Source organism: Sorghum bicolor, chromosome 3 (assembly GCF_000003195.3).
Source record: "Sorghum bicolor cultivar BTx623 chromosome 3, Sorghum_bicolor_NCBIv3, whole genome shotgun sequence".
Lineage (NCBI taxonomy): Eukaryota > Viridiplantae > Streptophyta > Magnoliopsida > Poales > Poaceae > Sorghum > Sorghum bicolor.
In genome coordinates this window covers 15,400,194-15,421,974 of record NC_012872.2, presented here as the reverse complement: position 1 = coordinate 15,421,974, position 21,781 = coordinate 15,400,194, and the positions used below count along the sequence as shown (strand labels likewise).

General features: G+C 42.4%; 1 protein-coding gene across 1 annotated transcript; it reads left to right on the top strand.

Moving 5' to 3' along the window:
• Nucleotides 8,398-10,536, top strand: LOC8079625 (pectinesterase). The gene is made up of 2 exons (XM_002457704.2): nt 8,398-9,424; nt 9,633-10,536. Exons 1-2 carry the CDS (start codon nt 8,428-8,430, stop codon nt 10,331-10,333), a joined length of 1,698 nt encoding a protein of 565 aa, XP_002457749.1. The 5' UTR covers nt 8,398-8,427; the 3' UTR covers nt 10,334-10,536.

The following is a 21,781-nucleotide window of genomic DNA, read 5'->3' as shown; positions in this document are numbered from 1 at the left end:
CAACTCCGTAGCCATTGAAACACAAGGCCTTGTTTAGTTCACCCCAAAAACCAAAAAGTTTTCAAGATTTCCCGTCACATCGAATCTTACGGTACATGCATGAAACATTAAATATAGACAAAAATAAAAACCAATTATACAGTTTGTCTATAAATCACGAGACGAATCTTTTGAACTTAGTTAGTCTATAATTGGACAATACTTGCCATAAACAAACAAAAATGCTACAGTAGCAAAATCTAAAAAAATTTCACATCTAAGCAAGGCCAAGAATTTCAAACTACGGTCCCTACCCCCTACATGGATCCTGTGACTGAGATTTCGTTTTATATGGGATCAATCCATGCTTCGCGTATTTGAGACGTCTTGGCGCGAGTTTTATGAGCATTAAATAGATTATCACCTATGTATTTTGGTTGACATGACATTGTATTTAAAAAGATAGAAGAAATGATGAAACTTTTTTTAGCACAGTTACCAACCCTATATGAGTCATAAAACTAAATACATATAAAATTATTGAATAAACTTTGCATTGAGAGTTAGTGTTTCATCCAATCTTTAGGGTGTGTTTGATTGAGGTTGTTAAAGTTTAACAGGTATTATAGCATTTTCATTTTATTTGAAAATTAGTATTCAATCATGGACTAATTAGGCTCAAAAGATTTGTCTTTAGCCATGTTTTTAGTTTCATAAATAGTCTACATTCCGTACTGTTTAACTCTATTCATAGTAAAGAAAGTGCCAAATTTAAGATACCAAATTAGTGTCATTAGATATCCCGTAGAACATACTTTCATAATGTTTACATTTTGTGTTGTAAGTATTTGTTATCTTTTTTAAAAAAATCAGTCAAACAAAAAATATTAGTTTAAAATAACTCTAGAAAATGATGTATTTAGGGATGATAAGAATACTATATATTCTCTATCCAATTATGATAAATTTATTATCAGTTACGTGTTACGTACTCGGTACTCTACATATGTTTTCATTTTGCATTGCATCACTGTAGGTTTTTAATACGTATTTTGTCCAAAAGTATATTTTAAGTACACACAAATTTCTCCTCTAAACTAGTTAGATCACATGGAATATCAAATTCAATATAACCTAAAGTTATTCTAAAAATTTAAGAAAAAATCAATTTAAATTATTTAAAATTAGTTCAACGGTCAAATTTGTCTAATTCCTAAGATTTGACAGTAAAATTTGACTTTTTTTTACAAGAGCAACAAATAATATATAAACTTAAAGCATGATACAATAGTGTGGAAAAAGATATATCAGAATACAAAGCAAGCTATTGTAAAAGAAGCCGGTGAATTGCATATATTGACATAGGTGATGTTTTCGTCGGGGACCAAGGCCCAAGAGAGGTGGCCGCGACAAAAATATCGAAGGTCCTTGTTCTCGCGTTCCAATATCAAATGACGCTCCCCTCGCCTGTTTGATCGGCATGTGTATTTGAGGATAAATAGTCTTGAACCATAGATAAGAGTACACTTCACCGAACTCAAGAAGATGGTTCCACAATCTTTAGTGTCAAATATGAGGACCTACATTAACAATTGTTGGCAGTCAACCTGAACACTAATAACTTCGTTCCCTCTATGGTGTCTTGATTACCAAAACCAAAACCCTAAGCAATACCTTTGCCTTGATCTCTATAGGGTTTTATTTTTCTCTTTTTTCTTTTCCAAGTTGACTACTTGATCATCTTGTGGTCATTACCATCATTACCATGATCATTTCTTGCTCCATCACTTGGCATGTACCAACCTCATTAAGTCTACACACTTAGTATAGAGGTTAGTACTAGAGTTTCATAAATTATCCAAAACCAAACTAGTACTTTCACCCACCCACGCGGTTGCTGCGTGACCAGGGAAGTTGAGCGCAGCATTGACGCCACCAACCGCCACAATGTTGGTCCCACTGTGGAGGAAGAAGGTAGCCTTGTAGCTACCATGTCGCTTTGCGTTCACCACGCGAACCAGCTCCGCTCTTTGCATCATGGCGTACCCGTGTGCGTGCGCCACTCCTCCGTCGAACTGTAAGAACGGGTCCTCGTCGGCGTAGATGCCATGACAGACTGACAGCTCATCACTCAGTGGCTCGCCACCAAATCTTCCCTAACTGCCTTTGATATTGACCTTGACGCCACTCTTGTTATTGTTGCTTCTACCTTGGCTCGAAATGGATGGGAGCAGCACCATGCAGCCCACACAAACGTGGAGCAAGCAAGGAAGAAGCACATGAGAAGAAGAGAACTTAATTCTAATACTTACCTTGTCGCTTTGGAGAAGAATCACCACCAAGAGGACGAAGATGAGGAGAACTAATGTCCTCAACGCACCTATCCTGGGCAGCTTATTTCACTAAGGCCTTGTTTAAATCTGAATTTCTTTTGGTTTGGATACTATAACACTTTTGTTTTTATTTGACAATTATTGTCTAACTATGGACTAATTAGGCTCAAATATTTATCTCATGATTTAAAGGTAAACTGTGTAATTAGTTTTTATTTTCGTTTATATTTAATATTTTATGCATATGCCGCAAGATTCGATATGATTAAAAATCTTAAAATTTTTTTGATTCTCGTCAAACTAAACAAGGCCTAAGCTAACGAGAAGACTATTGGAAAAGAGGGGGTTGACCACTTGACCCTCCTACCCTCCTCGCCAGCGAGCTCACCAGAGAAGAGGAGGTTGAGGCCAGAGGTAGGGACCACTGGGGGCTCTCACAAGTCACAACTTGCAGGGCTCAGCCGAAACAGTGAGCACTGGTTTTTGACTTGTGTGGGCGAAAACAAATGTAGGCACAAGAAGTTGTTAAGGAGTACTAGTTGGCAGGGAATGAGATCTACCCTACCGATGGACATAGGTTTTGTTTAGTTGTGAGAAGTTTTTAGATTTTGACATGGTAGTATTTTCGTTTGTATTTGATAATTATCGTTCAACTATAGACTAGCTAGACTCAAAAGATTTGTCTCATAAATTATAGACAAACTACGTAATTAGTTTTTGTTTTCGTCTATATTTAGTGTTCTATGCATATGACGTAAGATTTGATGTGACGGAGAATCTTAAAAAAAATTTGAATTTTTGAGGTGAACTAAACAAAGCCCCAAAATCCTTCTTGTGCATTAGCAGCTTTAGCCGAATGTAATTATTGGGCCATATATGGTTATATTAGCCATTGTTGAGCACGTGGAACATGTTGCCGACACTTCTGCCTACTTTTTTTTTTGTCTTTCTTTATATGTCGTTCAAATTTTCCGAGAAATCAAACATACTTAATTTTAACAAACTATATAAAATAAAATATTAATATTTACAATACATACTTACATTTAATTTCATAGTAAATTTATTCATTAAATCTATTTTTATAATAAATTTATTCGGAAATAGAAGTGTTCCTAATAATTTTTATAAACTTAGTTAATATTAAAAAAATTTGGTTGGCACGATTTAGATGACTAAATTAAAATAGAGACGGAGGGTGTATGCTATATTAGTCTGCAGTGTGCGAGTAAAGTTGGAGCAGCAAAGCCTGGCTCGATCGTGCAGGCCCATCTGATCTGACCAGCAGATTATTGGGTCGACCACTTTTAATTTGTGGCACGGCCCCACTGTAGTGAAATTCCTCCGTGGATTCCCCCTGGTACCGGCGAGTAACGCCGTTGTCGCGCGCCGCCCGGGGCCGCCTGATCGGATCCGTCACCTCACCTGTGCCGTGCCCGGGCGGTCGTCTCGTCGACGCAGCACTCCGCATCTGTTGCTGAGCCTGAGCCTCATCATCTCAGTAGTACGTCCGATCACCGACGGCTGTAACAGGGCATGCATGCTGCCCAAACGAACTCGTGCAGCTGCAGCCCCGTTTCGGTTTGGGCGGGGGAGCATCCAGTCCACCCACCGCACCCCACCCCAGGTTGGTCCAGCTCGCTGCGTCTGCACGCCCCACGGGCCCGGCCGGGGCAGCAGGACCGCAGTCCGCAACGTTGGGTGCGAGGAGGTAGGACGACGCCTCGTCTCCACGACACACCAGGCACCAGGCACCGGCACCGCGGCACGGCAGATTCTCGTCATCTCGTGCGCCTGCGCCTGCTGGTTCGTGTCGGGCCGTGAGGACGCCTGGTTATTAGCTGCCCTGGGCCTGGCTGGGCGACACATGGGCCTCCATTGTCTCGGCTTGAGAGTTGAGACCTTGTAATCTAAGGTCCACGAGACCATATAAGCCCAGTCCAAACAATTTCGAGAGGTCCAGGAAGCAAGTAGCTAGTACGTGAGTCCGTCAATCATGGCCTCCCTACGGCTACGGCTACGGCTACGCGGGTCACATGATTGCCTACCCTAAAGACGACGAGGAGTGTGGTGTGCATTGTGCAGAGCAGTGCGCCGGTGCCAGATTAACCGGCGGCGCGCGTGAAACGCGCAGGCCCGCAGTCTCATTCCCTAGCAGCGCCCTAGCCGATAAACCGTACGTGCTCCAAGGCACACATTTCTGTTTTCTAAATCTACACTACACTACGTATCATCCGGTGTCACACGTACGTTGGCGGCGGCCGGCGTCTTCGGTCAGCACCATCGACGACCGTTCGCACGTATCGACGACGACGACCGTGCCATGCATTATTAATTGATGCATCATGCATCCCAGCTAGCTCGCGCGCAGAGTCGACGTGGATGGTGGATTACATTCTCGGATCTGCCAAACTCTTGCCGCGTCGTCGAGGATCACCTATATTCTTCCTTGGCCACGGGGGAGTCATCAGTCGCTTGCTTTGCTGTCAATGCGCCGCCGGCCCCATGCTTTTACAAAAACCCAGATCAAGCACAAACAACCGCGGCCACTCCGCTTGTTTCTGAATTCTGACGCCCCAAATGTCCACTGGATTTTTATAGACAGAGCAAACTTAATGGATAGTAGTAGACCACCTAGAGACATTCCAGCAGGGACATGCAACCGCAACTTGAGTGACATTTGGAGATCGGATATCCCCCATGAAGGCCACTTTAATTGCTAGCTCTTCCAACCTCTAGTTTCGCGTAAACCTAGCTCCAGCACGCCTTGTTAAAAGTAATCTGTGCAATTAGTTTTTAAGATTTTCCATCACATCGAATCTTTGGACGCATGCATGAAACATTAAATATAAATAAAAATAACTAATTATATGTTTATGAATCTTTTAAGCTTAGTTAGTCCATGATTAGACAATAATTACCAAATACAAATGAAAGTGCTACAGTAGCCAAACTTAAAAAATTTCATGAACTAAGCAAGGCCAAAATAGAACTCCCTCGGTAAAAAAAAAGAGAACAATTCTCATTTCTTTAGTAATCAGGCAATTTTAAATTCAACTAAACTTATATAAGAAAACATGCTAACATTTACGATACCATATACAAGTATAATTAGATCAATTATATACTCTCTCCGTTTTAAATTATAAGTCGTTTTAACTTTTTTGGTACATCTATTTTTACTCTGCATTTAGATATATCATATAATAGTATATCCAGATACATCGTAAAATAGATGAAAAAAGTTAAAACAACAACTTATAATTTAAAAATCAAGATCATTAGATGCTCATAGTGACCTTTTCATTGTAAAAATCCAGTGAAGGTCTTCTTTCCTTTCCTTCCGTCTCCAACCTGTCTACAAATATTTTGCTATGGTGAAAGCATCCAATACACCTTAGCTTGTGTCCATCACGGGACTTTCTGTTCTGTGCAACGTTGACTTCATGTATTTTTCACACTTCTTCAATAAAAAAAATGTTTTTTCTGAAGCATTGTGGTCATCACTAAGCCTTGGATTCTTGCGAGTATGTATAATCTCACTGGTTCTTGTCACCGTAGTCGTCATCGCTCCGGCAAAGCATATGATGCGTTTTGCTTCTGAACGTACACAGAACTATTTGGAAGTGTATTTTGACAAGCATTTATTCAATTTATTAGGTCCACACTGGTAGAGCTCCAGCCAGCTTCGACTCCCTCATACACTATATATAGCAAGAGCTGTTTTTAATCTGTCCCCTTAAAATGAACTAAAATCGGATAAAGCTATTACTTTTTGCTTCATCGGCTTTGGATATATCCTCCGTGCACTGTAGCAAGGAGCCGAAGCTGTTTAAAGCCGTGTCAAACGGGGCTTAGCTTCTTTGATAATGTCTATCACTTGATATCTTGGAACTTCTTTGGATCTTCTAATTAATTCCTTTAATATTGTCTCGTAATCTCCACTTAGGGTGTTTGGCCACCCATCACTTGCATTATGCGAACAATTACTTGTATTAGTATGTCGCAAACATTATGTAGTCCAATATTGGACATATTATTATTCAACCCAAAAAAATATATTAACTCTACGCCAAAGTCATTTGATACTTTGATTTGATGACGGAAGCCCGGAAGGCAGGAAAAGGCTCATCCATGCACAGCCGTGGAAACCAAATAATATAAAATTATGGAAACTAAATTAACCAAACGTATGGTCGTCATCTTGCTTCTAGTAGCATCCATGAAAGGACTAATAACTAGTAAGCCTTACGCACAGCTTACATGAAAACTGAGCACCAGGAAATGGCGCTACACAAACTGCTGATGTGTAGTTTCTAGCTATATAAAAACAGAACTCTCACATTAATCATTGTATATATACGACGACGAGCTAGCGTTGTTTATTACTATTAGCTACCGACCGAACACACAAAGCACGTAATCTACTAAATCCACTAGGAGTCAACCACTGCTTAGTGGTTGCCTAACTGTGTGGAACACTGCACACCACACAGAAACTTCGATTAATGTTGCTGAACTGTCGTGGCTGTCACATCCACCGTCCGCACGTAGATCTTGTGGCGCCATGCATGGCGGCCGCCGGAGCGCACCTCGCGAATTAACTAGTTGCCGGGCTTGTTAGTTACACACCAGAGATATAGGAAATGGGATTTCAGTGGTTTTTGACGCAGGCAGATCAGATGTCAACATGTTTTAATCCTTCAACAGGTTTCCATGGTTCCACCATCACTAACGCACATATATTATGTTTAAAAATGGCCACCCACCATGTCACCCATGCATGCATGGGTTAATCATGCATCGTTCTGAGCGCTGCATGGGTGGTTAATGCTTGACGCTTGCGTGCGCACTTAACCCCTTGCATAATCACATCCATGCAATTCTGTTAACCTTAGCCTCTCGCTCCATATCAGTGGCACAGGGTACAGCTAGTTTGGTGTTTTCTAGCTAAGTCATGCCAATTTTCTAACTCGTATATATTCCCTCCATCCACAATAATTCTCGTTTTTTGATAAACCAATTGAATTTTAACTAAATTTACATAAAAAGTACTAATATTAATCATCAGATTATTAGTTATAAAATATATTTTCATAATAAATTTATTTGGACACATAAGTGTTGTTAATACTTTATATTATAAATGCCATCAAATTTGAATTAATTTGACCAGCAAGGATTACATAGTTACATTCTTTTGTGGACTGAGGGAGTATATAACTATATATAGTAAAAGATCTCACTGGTCATTTAATTATCACATTCTCTAGCTAAATAAGTATTTTATGAAATCAATTGTTAGTATTTTGATCTTTTCACTCCATACATATTATTAAATGTCTCTATGTTGTTAGTATCATACACATGTCTTTTGTACTTTTCCTCTCTTATTTGATATATAAAATAAGCTTTGTCATGAATTAAATAGTCTCGACCACTATAATTAATTGGTCGGTATGTTTTGTCACTACAAAAGAAGAAAAAAACTGAAACTCGGCCTCCTTAAAAGTGGAATTCAAATTGCATTCACGAAGCTAAATCCAAATGGCCATTAACCTAACTCAAATGATATCGGAAGTAACCACGTGATTGCCAATCTGGTTAAACTTAAGATGTTTTGACTTTTCAAGATTCTTAGAATTCTAGTTATAGTTTGGGATGGAGAGAGTATTATATATGTATTGCACGTTGTGTTGTTGTGGTATACTCCGGCTTCAGTGTTAGAAAGAGAGAGAGGGAGTCAGAGAGAGAGAGAGAGCAACTTATTTGAACCCGACCAACCCAACCCAACCCAACCCAGACAAATGTGGCCTCCCCCATATGCAATGCAAGCTCGAAGTCGAAATACAGGTCGGGAGTTTTGGACATATGCCGCCGCCGGTTTGTCGTCGCCACCGTCATGAACTCATGGTGCAGAGACGCGCTTTCCTTGCGGGGACCCCGGACTCCATGAACAGCCACATGGACCTCTCTAGTCAACCCACGTTTGACCTGCCAACTTCTCAAAATTACCATGAAGCCCTCGGATCCACATTATAAAAGGACACCTTGATCCGATCCACGGTTGTCCCACCACTCACCATCTTCTCAAGCTCGAGTACATCCATCAACCATGGCAGCAGCGGCCTTCCACACCACCACTGCTGCGCTCTCCGCCATCCTGGCGCTGCTGCTCTCCCTGTCCCTGCTCGTCGCCGTGGTCCGCTCCGACACGGCGGCCACGCCGGTGACGCCGTCCACGGCGTGCAACGAGACGACGGACCCCAACTTCTGCCGGACCGTGCTCCCGTCGAACGGCACCAGCAACCTCTACACCTACGGCCGCTTCTCCGTGGCCAAGTCCCTCGCCAACGCCAACAAGTTCCTCGGCCTCGTGAACCGGTACCTCACCCGCGGCGGCGGCGGCCTCTCCCCCGGCGCCGTCGCCGCGCTGCAGGACTGCCAGCTCCTCTCCGGGCTCAACATCGACTTCCTGTCGTCGGCGGGCGCCACGCTCAACACGTCGGGCAACAGCACGCTCCTGGACCCGCAGGCCGAGGACGTGCAGACGCTGCTGTCGGCGATCCTGACCAACCAGCAGACGTGCGCCGACGGCCTGCAGGTGGCCGCCGCCGCGTGGTCCGTGCGCAACGGGCTCGCCGTGCCCATGGTCAACAGCACCAAGCTGTACAGCGTCTCGCTGTCGCTCTTCACCAGGGCATGGGTGCGTTCGTCGGCCAAGGCTAACAAGTCCAAGTCCAAGCCGCCCCGCCATGGCGGCGGCCACGGGAGGGGGCTGTTCGACGCCACCGACGACGAGATGGTCCGCAGGATGGCGCTCGACGGCGTCGCGGCCGCGGTCTCGGTGGTCGGCGAGGTGACGGTGGACCCGAGCGGCGCGGGGAACTACAGCACCATCGGCGAGGCCGTGGCGGCGGCGCCGACCAACCTTGGCGGGAGCACCGGCTACTTCGTCATACGCGTGCCCGCGGGCGTGTACCAGGAGAATGTGGTGGTGCCCAAGAACAAGAAGTACGTCATGATGATCGGCGACGGCATCGGCCTGTCGGTGGTCACCGGCAACCGGAGCGTCGTCGACGGCTGGACGACCTTCAACTCCGCAACGTTCGGTGAGCGTCGACGTACTTTTGTTAGTTCATTTCATGAGTTGCTAGTGTCTTCATTTGGTTAGTTTGGCGCGTCGGTCGGTGACTCGGTGCCAAGAAAACTATTTTAGTCAAAAGGCGAATGAATATACATATTGACTCTTCTAATCTAAGTTGAGGTTTACCTACCTTACGCCTCGGAAATTCGGCATGCATATGCAATGCAATGCAGCTGTTGTTGGGACAGGGTTCGTGGCGGTGAACATGACGTTCCGGAACACGGCGGGTCCGGCGAAGCACCAGGCGGTGGCGCTGCGTTCCGGCGCGGACCTGTCGACGTTCTACCAGTGCAGCTTCGAGGCGTACCAGGACACGCTGTACACGCACTCCCTCCGGCAGTTCTACCGCGGCTGCGACGTCTACGGCACCGTGGACTACGTGTTCGGCAACGCGGCGGTGGTGTTCCAGGACTGCAACCTCTACTCCAGGCTGCCGATGCAGGGGCAGAGCAACACGGTGACGGCGCAGGGGCGCACGGACCCGAACCAGAACACGGGCACCACGCTCCAGGGCTGCACCGTCGCCGCCGCGCCCGAGCTCGCCGCCAACACGGCGTTCGCCGTCGCCACCTACCTGGGGCGGCCATGGAAGCTCTACTCCCGCACGGTGATCATGCAGTCGGAGGTGGACGCGCTCGTCGACCCCGCCGGGTGGATGCCGTGGGACGGCGACTACGCGCTCAGCACGCTCTTCTACGCCGAGTACAACAACTCCGGCCCCGGCGCGGACACCAGCAGGAGGGTGGCATGGCCGGGCTTCCACGTGCTGAACGGCACCGCGGACGCCGCCAACTTCACCGTCGGCAACATGGTGCTCGGGGACTTCTGGCTGCCCCAAACCGGTGTGCCGTTCACCAGCGGTCTCATCAACTGATCGATGATGGATAATTGTTAATTATCTGCTGGAGCTAGCTAATTATTGGGCAGCAAGTCGGTACAAAGTCGATCTTATATTAGTGGATATGCTGCTATATAGAGTATTGTATTCGTTGCAAGAGGTAGATAGGTAGGCATATATACAGAAAAAATTTAAGTTGCGTATATAATTAACGACAGAAATAATAAGTGCGGTGCAACAAGATGACACCATGCATGATCCGTAGCCATGTTTAGGTTCTCATGCTGTACCAGATCTGATTGAATTTACACGAGCCGAGCTGTATGGGTTAGCTATTGCGCATTGGTCTTAAGTTGCCCTTCCATCAAATTTGTGCGTGGCAGGCTGGCAGATAACTTAATTACCATGCTTAGCAAGTGGCTCTCCTCTTTATAAACTACTAAATGAGGAAGGGACCTGCCAGTCTCTTGCTCAGAAATAAATATCTGTGTTTAAAAATGTTTATCAGAGGTTCAGTTTAAACCTGGTGATGCACAATTTTGAAAAGGTCTTTTGAAAGTCTCATGACAGATTTTTCTAGTTTGTGGATCTTTCAAAATAGGAGATGGTTCACAAACAAATTTTTGGGTGGGCACTTGGATTTTCCCTATAAACCTCTTAAAGAGATGTATAATATACTCAATTTCCGCATTGTACATTCACTATATTAGACATGCCAGAAAATTGTGAATAAATTGATGGGAATACATTATATATACCAGGAGCCACTTAATGTATCATTTCAAAGAGCACTTGATGGGAATAAATTATAGCTTGGAATAACCTAGTAGCTAAATTAGCTGATGCTCAACTTTCTGATGAAAGAGATACTTTTATTTAGGACCTACATAAACACGATCATTTTTCAGTACGCCCTATGTATCAATATCTAATTAATCATGGAGCACCTTTCATTAACAAATTCATATGAAAGTTGAAGTTACCTCTGAAGATTAAGATTTTTCTTTGGTATCTTCTAAGTGGTGTCATTTTAACTAAAGACAACATAGCTAAGAGGAATTGGTCTGAGAGTCAAAGGTGTTGTTTCTGTGAATGTAATGAAACGATTAAACACTTGTTTTTTGACTGCTTATGCTAAAGCTCTTTGGCCACATAGCTAAAGATGATCAAGTGGTATAATCAAGCGGTTGTAAACATAAGGCGAGAGGGATCACACGATTAGCTTTCATCTGATAAAAGATCTTGGATATAGTTTTCCTCCGGATGGGTGATGAATGAAGTATGATCAAGCGGTTGTAAACATAAGGCGAGATTGGCAGGGACAATTCTCTCATCTTCCTCATGTAAGCGTATGAATGCTTAATGAGACCCAGATCTAACGCAGCCATGACAAAGGCTATTGTAGAGGAGCTCTTTCTGGTATTCTTGAGGCACACAAAGGAAGAGGCTTTTGCCTTCAGAAATGCCGTGGACTTTAGCTGTGAACTCCAGCAGATATGAGTAATCAGGCTCACTCAGCTTGTAGAGCCTCTCTCTCTCTCACGATCCATTCCATTACCTGTGGAAAGGAAAATAAAAGAAAAAAAATGTCACATCCTGAGGAAATACTAGAAGGTAGGGAGACCTTATGACTAATTTAGTTACCACTACTTGTACATTGTCCAAGCACGAATAAAGAGAAGCTAGTTCCATGGTGATAGCTAACTAGAAGGTGGAAGTAATCAAGCAACTAAAGGTGGAAGTGAACCAGTACCATTCAAAATAAGCTTTGCACCGAATTTGTGAACAAGTACAGAAATCAGCAGAACACAAGAGCACTGACAGAAGGGAGCGCAAAGAAACCTGGAAATTTCATGTCACTGCTCAGCTCAATTCGCGTCAATCACCAAGGAAAGCTCTCATGTGAGGGGCAGGGAATGCGATGAACGGACAGAGGCGAAGTGGGGAAAAGGGGCACCTGCAGGGTGGTGTCGTCGGAGGCGGTTGACCGCGTGGAATACATGGCCGCGGTGCACGGCGCGGCCGTCGGCCATCCAGCCCCGCATGGCCGTGCCGACCGACGCCGCCCGCTCGACCCGCAGCCCCAGCGCCAGCGAGCTCTCCTGCCCTGGCTCGTTGCGGGGCCATCCGCACCAGGAGGCCGCGGAGGAGGAGGCGCGGTGGCGTTGCTTCCGGAGCAGGTGAAGAATCCTGCGGTGGGGACGGGGAGGGTCGCCGGCGCCGGAGCAGCACCCGGAGCAGCAGCATGAGCAGTGAAAGGCTTCTCGGTCTCGATGTCGTCGGATCGGGAAGGCGGACGTTCAAAATGTTAGACCTCCGCAGCACGAACTGCACTCACGCACACACACATACGAGGAGACAGAGGTGGAAGATGAACAGTGGACATGAGTATTGCCGGCGACGAACGCCCCGGCCGCTGAACGGCCTGTATGTTGGCTTTATTAACTAGAAGATACACAACTCGACTCAACAAGACACGAGCCTACACAGTTAATTTATACTCGTAGCGACGCAGTGTCCACGCACCCACTCTACGACCTTCATGCGCACGTACGCACGACACTCTGGAGGACCTGGTCTCTTGCGTTCGTGAGCCACATACTCCTCCGCAAGAATGGGTCTCCATCCTTCTCGCTTAGCCTGCTTTGCATGCGCTCAACCGCCAACGACTTGCCTCTAGACTCGATCACCCTTGCCTAATGCAATTCTAACAAACTACATGCAGGACTCCAGCCACACAACGTGAACTCATCACGTGTCCAGCCACAACTAACCCAAACACGTTAACCCATAACGTGACTAATATATACGAGATGCAAAGACTTAAAACTAATTCAAGTCATAATTATTTCTAACATTGCCTCCCCTAATCTTGACTTGCGCACTCAACGCATCATCACATAAGGGGCCGCTCGTCATCAGCTGTCGCAAGCAACGCCTCTTCCTGCTTCTTGCTTCTTCTTGGGACATTCATGAGAGAAATGTCCTCGCTCGCCGCAGTTGTAGCACTTGCCTTTCTTGTTCTTGGACTTGCGTTCGCCGTACTCGGAGTAGGTGCTACTGCTCCCGTCATCATCGTTGTCGCTGCCGCGGCCACCACCACGGCTGTTCCGTGCATCGCCCGTACGTGCACTGTCCTTGTTGCGACGCTGTTGACGACGCGCCTCCCACTGCTCCTCCGTGAGAAGCAGCTGCCCGGTGTGCTCGCCTCCAAACACGACGCCCCCACAACGCTCCTCCGCCATGCGCAGCCTGCCGACGAGTTCCTCCAACGACATCTTCTTGAAATCTGCGAACATCTCGATAGAGCATGCAATTTGGTTGAACCTGGATGGCACAACCCGCAGCATCTTCTTGACGACGCGCTCGTCCTCCATGTCCTCCCCCAACTCGCGCAGCTCCGCGGCGATGGAGCCGATCCTCACGGCGAAGTCGTCGATCGCCTCCCCATCCTTGAACGCCGCGTTCTCGAACTGCTTGAGGAGGTGCTGCGCCTTGGCTTCCTGTACACGCGTGTCTCCCACGCGCAGCGACTTGATCGCCTCCCAAGCCTCCTTGACCGTCTTCTTCACGACGAGGCCAGGCTTCATCTCCGGCGGCACGCCGCGTAGGATGACAGCCAGTGCCCGTCGATCCTTGCCGCGCTCGGCGTTGCCGCCCTCCACGGCATCCCAGAGCTCCATGCCCTTAAGATTGACTTGCACCTCGAGCGCCCACTCGCGATAGTTCGTCTTCGTCAGCTTCGGATATCAACGCCACCAAAACCGCGCTCCACCACGACCGTACGCGGCGAGCTGGCTTCACCCTTCTCATCACCATGGGCCATCGCCGTTGCCGCCGGTCGTCTGCGTGGGATCACACGCTTCTTCTTTGGCGGTTGTCGTGGTGGACTGATGGAACCTCCGTAGTACATACACCGGCTCTGGTACCAATTGTTAGACCTCCGCAGCACGAACTGCACTCACGCACACACACACACGAGAGGAGACAGAGGTGGAAGATGAACAGTGGACACGAGTATTGCCGGCGACGAACGCCCCGGCCGCTGAACGGCCTGTATGTTGGCTTTATTAACTAGAAGATACACAACTCGACTCAACAAGACACGAGCCTACACAGCTAATTTATACTCGTAGCGACGCAGTGCCCACGCACCCACTCTGCGAGCTTCATGCGCACGTACGCACGACACTCTGGAGGACCTAGTCTCTTGCGTTCGTGAGCCACATACTCCTCCGCAAGAATGGGTCTCCATCCTTCTCGCTTAGCCTGCTTTGCATGCGCTCAACCGCCAACGACTTGCCTCTAGACTCGATCACCCTTGCCTAATGCAATTCTAACAAACTACATGCAGGACTCCGGCCACACAACGTGAACTCATCACGTGTCCAGCCACAACTAACCCAAACACGTTAACACATAACGTGACTAATATATACGAGATGCAAAGACTTAAAACTAATTCAAGTCATGATTATTTCTAACACAAAAGACATTCTCTCAAACAAATTTACTACAGTACCTACATAAAAAATACAATTCTAGATACATTCTTGTTAAAATGTTTAAATCTTAACCAAGTATATATATAGATAAAATATTAATATTTATGATTCTAAATAAATTATACTATAAAAATTCATCTCATGACAAGTTTAATAACACTTAATTCTAGGTGTTTCCTATAATTAACTTGCTAAATCAATAAGCTTAGAGAGTTAATAAAGTAAGTAGCAACTTTAATCTATTTTCCCCTCCTCTCCGATAGTTATCTACAGTAGTTGTCTAAACGATTTTTAATAGGAACCTCAAACTATTTCTAACCAACCAAACCTCTTTTAATACTAGTTTCAAAATAACTCTTTTAATAGTTTTTGTCTTTTAGGTAGTCCTAGTGGAGAGTTTCATGACTCGACCTAAGTATTTTTCGAGTCAGATCAGTTATTTTGAGGGAAAAAAATCCCATCTATGATTGTCTTACTAGGCAAGTTGGGCCTAGTTATTTGGGTCAGGCTTAGCCTTGGGCGGGTTGTCCATGCGTTTTACACTAAAAAATAGCTAAAATAGTATTTGAGGCCAGGTTTAGGCTCAAATTTTTTTTTGGGCGGCAATATCTGTGTCTAGGCCCTGTTGTAACACCCCTAAATTTTGCTTCTTTGAAAATAGAACTAAAATAATTTATTTGCATTTCTGTGCTCATAAAAATATAGTAAAATGAATTTTTTCTCTAAATTAAAATTCATCATAGGGTTTAGCAACGTTGTTGTGCATACATGCTGGTACATATGTTTTATGTGATGTTCGTTTCTTGCTCCTTTGTGTGTCGAGACTAAGCAAAGTTTTTAAAATTTCGTTTAGTAGAACGATCTTCCTTAGTACATCATTATCTTTATCTATAACCAAATTCTTTGTTTCTAACCTCAAATTTTTATTAGGAGCTTCCTAAAATTTTTTCTTTGTCACTCAAAGCACTTCTTTTAGTTTCTCGTCCATCAAGCAATCTCTACAAACTTTTCGGAAATTTTTTCATCTTCTGTTTTCACTTTTCTTTGAGCATGATCTAATTTTTAGATGCTCCAAACAATATTATCATGAGCTCTAAAAACTTTATTCGGGTTCTCTATGTTCTATAATATCTCTGACAAAAAATTTCCGAATTTTCGGAGCTTCTGGAGTATTTTTCGTGGCTTAACTACTATTTCCGAACTTTTCTAGAATTATTTTATCTATAAAAATAATTAATTCCGAAAATAATAAACCTCTTCCTATTTTTTTTCCAACGTCAAAGCCCATAATAAATCCCAAAGACCATGTATTTATTAATGGGCTTTAATAATTAATTAGGTCTATTAATAAAGATGAAGGTTGCAAATCCATTAGTACCATATTTCTAGTTGACGTGGAGGTGGGGAGTTTCTCTTCATATATATATATATATATATATATACACGGTAGCGCTATTCTACACCCTAGGTGTAGAATATTATTCTACACCGCAAGTCAAAACTGAGTAGAAAAAATACTGACCAGTACTGAACAACGTTCAGTATCACCTAGTCGTACACCCAGGACCACAAAATACTAAACAATACTGAAACACGGGTACTGGACAATACTGATTTTTTTCAATATAACACTTTGGTTCTACATCTAGGGTGTAGAATAGCACTTTTATATATATATATATATATATATATATATATATATATATATATATATATATATCCTTAGACAAAGCACACCAAAGACTACCATATGGAAAGCCTCTAATTTGAGAATTCCTAAGGTAGTAAAATAAAATTATATTTTCTTCTCTACAACGTGATCGCCATCGTCTCGCCTATACACGACATCTACGAACGGTCGTCCGCTCCGGCGTTGCTGTAGCTCCAAGAAAGCGTCGCTGCCGGTGAATCTGCTCCCAGTCCACCAACGTAAGCCCCAATCACTTTGCCTTCCAGTTTGAAAAACGTAAACAGCTCGGTTTAGATTAAAAATACATTTTCTATAATTACAAGTTTGCCACTGATTTTGTTTAGCTCATAAAATATTCATCTTAACTCCGTTTTGACCCATTCAAATTGCGTTGGATTCGTATTAATGAGCTCTACATGTTAGTAACACTATTTTCTCAGTCTGAAATTTTTTATTTTCGTGACTAAAGGAAATCTTAGAAAATTCATAACTTTTCCGTTTTAGCTCCGATTTTCGTGATCTTTACGTTCGTGTGATCGTAGTGATGCGTAGAATCTTTTTATAAACTTTTCATACTGTTTTTATATGATTGGTATACTGTTCTAATTGTAGTATTGTTTGCTTCGTGTATGTTTATCTTTGATTGTTGTGTGTTGGTGATCGATGATCGAGTTTAAATAGAGAGCAGTTTTTGGTGATCAAGATCAGAGTTTTGGCAACAAGTATGACCAGCAGAGTTAGCAAGATCAGCAAGAGCAATTAGATTAAGGCAAGTATAGCATTTGGATTTTATTTCTGTGACCATGATCATGTGACTAGATTAATGCTAAGTAATAAACGATAAAAATAACTTTTTAGCCACTTGATGATTTATCTGTAAGTGATAACCGAGACAACAGTGCAACCATGAGGGCTATAATGACTTTGACTTTAGTTAAGTATGAGTAATTTTTCTCGCTCGTTAGCGGTTACCTGTTGTGGCGCAATTGGAGAATAGCAGACCGTGGATTCCTGCGGGTGGATCACATGGATTGACTAATGAAATCAAGCGGCCCTAACTTGTTAGACGAACCTTTGAGAGACTTCATAGTGATCCCTGCCGACCTTCCTAGGAAGGAGGTTAAGAGACTAGCTACCTCAGGAGAAAGGGTAAGTCATGACTCATGGGTAAAGATGTACAACCTCTGTAGAGTGTTTAAAAACTAGTATACTGGCCGAGCTCACGGTCAGGAGCGGCCGTGGGGATTCTTGCATTAAGGGTGATGATTCTTGTCGTGTTAAAATACTCATTATTTATTATTTAATGCTCTACATTATTTATGTCACATTGATTATGAGATTGTGGGAGCTATACAATCTAGTTGCTATACTTGTGGAGTTCGACATAGACTCACTCTTGCTATTTCCCCACACCCCTCAGGAGAAGTTTTGGGTTTGTGATCAACCAATCAATTTGGATCCTGTAGAGTGGAGTTAATACCCGAAGTTTGGAGTTATCTTCCGTTGTTTGCTGCTTAAGGTTATCTCTTTTATACTAAATGTGTTATATATTTATGCATTGTCTTTTGATATTATCTTTTATTTATAGCTATATGTGGGATTTGACTTCTAAAACTCACATATGGTGCGTATTTGATTTTGTCCTTAAAATCGGGTATTACAAAGTAGTATCAAAGCAATGCTGACTTTAAGACGCAAGCCTAGTTAGAAATTGGTCGTCTTAAGGCGTTAAAATTGTTATAACACCATTGCTCTATAAACCTTGGTATTTTCCTCTATACTATATCTCTACCCTTGCTATATATCTCTACCTTGTTGCTTATTTTTAAAAGTCTTTGTTTTCATCCTCACTCCTTGCTTTGAGATGCTTTTATAACCTTTTCTTATCACCTTCTTGCGTGTTTTAGGATCTTTACCTTTACTATAAAGAGAACGATAGTATCGCAAGTTGAGTGAAGTGTGAACCTTTAATGCTTAGTTGGTTTGTCATTATGCTTATGCTTGATTTGGATCTGTGTAATGATTGTAATGATCTTGTGGGATTTCTTCACAATTTCATTTAGTTTATAGGCTTAAGGCATAAGGAGTAATGAAATAACTAGTTGGGTTTGGCTATCTCTTGTATCTGTCTCTTGCTGATTTATGGAGCTGTCTGCAATGATTCTGGTGTATCTCAAGTTCTGATCGTGCAAAGTGTCTTAAATTTTTCTAGGAACAACTAGACTTCAAGATTTTTCTATGAACGCAAGAATCACCCTCATAGCTATAATGGTTTGGAAGTTACAAAAATCACAAGAGAATACAGATGTGCTGTCAGGAATCTGGACCAGTTTTGGGGTCCCACTGTTTTAGACAAATATAGCTATAGAATTTGGAAACATGTTCTATATAAAAGTTGTAGACAATGTTCTAAGCTTTCCAACGGTATAATCTGGAATTTATTTGGATAAGTATAACCCGAGATATAATATTTACAATTGGATGTTTCTGTTCTGTTTCAAAATCTAGATAGATCTGGTATTTTCCATTTTCAGCTAAATTAACTTCAGAATCTGGGAAAAAGTTGTATACAAAAATTGTAGAGGATTTTATAAGCTTTTTAACAATGTAAGGATCATCACCAAAGGATTTATGGAGACCGAGATATGATGTGCTAAGACATTGTCAGCTGTTTTACCTAAGCTTAAAGACAGAACCTAAGGACGTATTCTACAAGAAAGTTGTAGGGAATTTGATAAGCTTTCTAACACTATAAGCTATAACTCTATTGGATTAACAGAATCAGAGTTATGTGTTTTACTGCCCTGGTGTTTTCCATAGCGCGAGAAAATTTCAGGATACTTGTTTTTTCCTTACACATAAGTTGTGAGAAGGTCTCAATGCTAGTTAACTTATCTAGAAGAAGGTTCAAGATACCTTTTGGTTCCCTAGTTGATCTTTTCTTAAGAGGGGTAGCCAAGTTAAAGAAGTTGAAAGGCGGAGGTTTCATAGTTCTATCACCTAACTTGGAGGAAATCTGTCATCCCTATAGTCGTGAAGTCTATCCAAGTGCATGTATCCCACGCTTGGGATCAGTGGCTTATTGGATCATCTACAAGGAGCTCAGGTAATCGTTAGGATTGGTATTCGCTTTGAGCTATCATCTTTTTAGACTTTCAAACTTCAACATACCCGAGACAAGCTGGCATTGATGACATAGGAAGAAAGAGATTTATAGTTATGACTAACAAGAAAAGGTTGACTAGTGATTAGAGTTATCTAAAGGTTTTTTCGGAGTAACCATCAACAATTTTGGAATTAGTTGAGCAAGTTAGTTTGTCAGGGTATAGTAAGGCGAAATCTTTCCTAAGAAGAGGGAACTACTCGAGGAAGTGAACAATATCCAAAGGTAGAGTATCCATATTTCTTTGATCACCATCTTCCGAATCTCGGGACGAGATTCATCTTAAGGAGGTAGAATTGTAACACCCTAATTTTTGCTTCTTTGAAAATAGAGCTAAAATAATTTATTTTGTATTTCTGTGCTCATAAAAATATAGTAAAATGAAATTTTTCCTTAAATTAAAATTCATCATAGGGTTTAGCAACGTTGTTGTGCATACACGCTGGTACATATGTTTTATGTGAGGTTCGTTTGTTGCTCCTTTGTGTGTCGAGACTAAGCAAAGTTTTTAAAATTTTGTTTAGTAGAACGATCTTCCTTGGTCAGTACATCATTATCTTTATCTATAACCAAATTCTTTGTTTCTAACCTCAAATTTTTATTAGGAGCTTCTTAAAATCTTTTCTTTGTCACTCAAAGCACTTTTTTTAGTTCCTCGTCCATCTAGCAATCTCTATAAACTTTTCAGAAATTTTTCTATCTTCTGTTCTCACTTTTCTTTGAGCATGATCTAATTTTAGATGCTCCAAACAATCTTATCATAAGCTCTAAAAACTTTATTCGGGTTCCTCATGTTCTATAATATCTCTGAGAATTTTTTTTCTGAATTTTCGGAGCTTCTGGAGTATTTTTCGTGGCTTAAGTACTAATTTCGGACTTTTATAAAATTATTTTGAAAATAATTAATTCCGAAAATAATAAACCTCTTCCTATTTTTTTCCAACGTCAAAGCCCATAATAAATCCCAAAGACCACGTATTTACTAATTGGCTTTAATAATTAATTAGGCCTATTAATAAAGATGAAGGTTGCAAATCAATTAGTACCATATCGCTAGTTGACGTGGAAGTGAGAAATTTCTCTTTCTATATATATATATATATACCAACCTCTTAGGCAAAGCACACCAAAGACTACCATATGGAAAGCCTCTAATTTGAGAATTTCTAAGGTAGTAAAATAAAATTATATTTTCTTCTCTACAATGTGATCGCCATCGTCTCGCCTATACACGACATCTACGAACGGTCGGTTGCTCCGGCGTTGCTATAACTCCAAGAAAGTGTTGCTGCCTGTGAACCTGCTCCCTGTCCACCAACGTGAGCCCCAATCACTTTGCCTTTCAGTTTGGAAAACGTAAACAACTTGGTTTAGATTAAAAATACGTTTTCTATAATTACAAGTTTACCACTAATTTTGTTTAGCTCATAAAATATTCATCTTAACTCCGTTTTGACCCATTCAAATTGCGTTGGATTTGTATTAATGAGCTCTACATGTTAGTAACACTGTTTTCTCAGTTTGAAACTTTTTATATTCGTGACCCTAATTAATTAATTATTTTTTCTAAAGGAAATCTTAGAAAATTCATAACTTTTCCGTTTTAGCTCCGATTTTCGTGATCTTTACGTTCGTGTGATCGTCGTGATGCGTAGAATCTTTTTATAAACTTTTTATACTGTTTTTATATGATTGGTGTACTGTTCTAATTGTAGTCTTATTTGCTTCGTGTATGTTTGTCTTCGATTGTTGTATGTTGGTGATCGATGATCAAGTTTAGATGGAGAGCAGTTTTTGGTGATCAAAATCAGAGCTTTGGCAACAAGTAGGACCAGCAGAGTTAGCAAGATCAACAAGAGCAATTGGATTAAGGCAAGTATAGCATTTGAATTTTATTTCTGTGACCATGATCTTGTGACTAGATTAATGCTAAGTAATAAATGATAAAAATGACTTTTTAGCCACTTGATGATTTATCTGTAATTGATAACCGGGACAACAGTGCAACCATGAGGGCTATAATGGCTCTGGCTTTAGTTAAGTATGAGTAATTTTTCTAGCTCGTTAGCGGTTACCCGTTGTGACGCAATTGGGGAATAGGAGACCGTGGATTCCCGCGGGTGGAT

What these genes read in the sequence shown, in the direction of transcription:
- LOC8079625 (XM_002457704.2), top strand. Translation starts at nt 8,428, where the DNA reads ATGGCAGCAGCGGCCTTCCACACCACCACTGCTGCGCTCTCCGCCATC. An exon ending in CTTCAACTCCGCAACGTTCG is followed by an intron (nt 9,425 to 9,632) that starts GTGAGCGTCGAC and finishes AATGCAATGCAG; the next exon opens with CTGTTGTTGGGACAGGGTTC.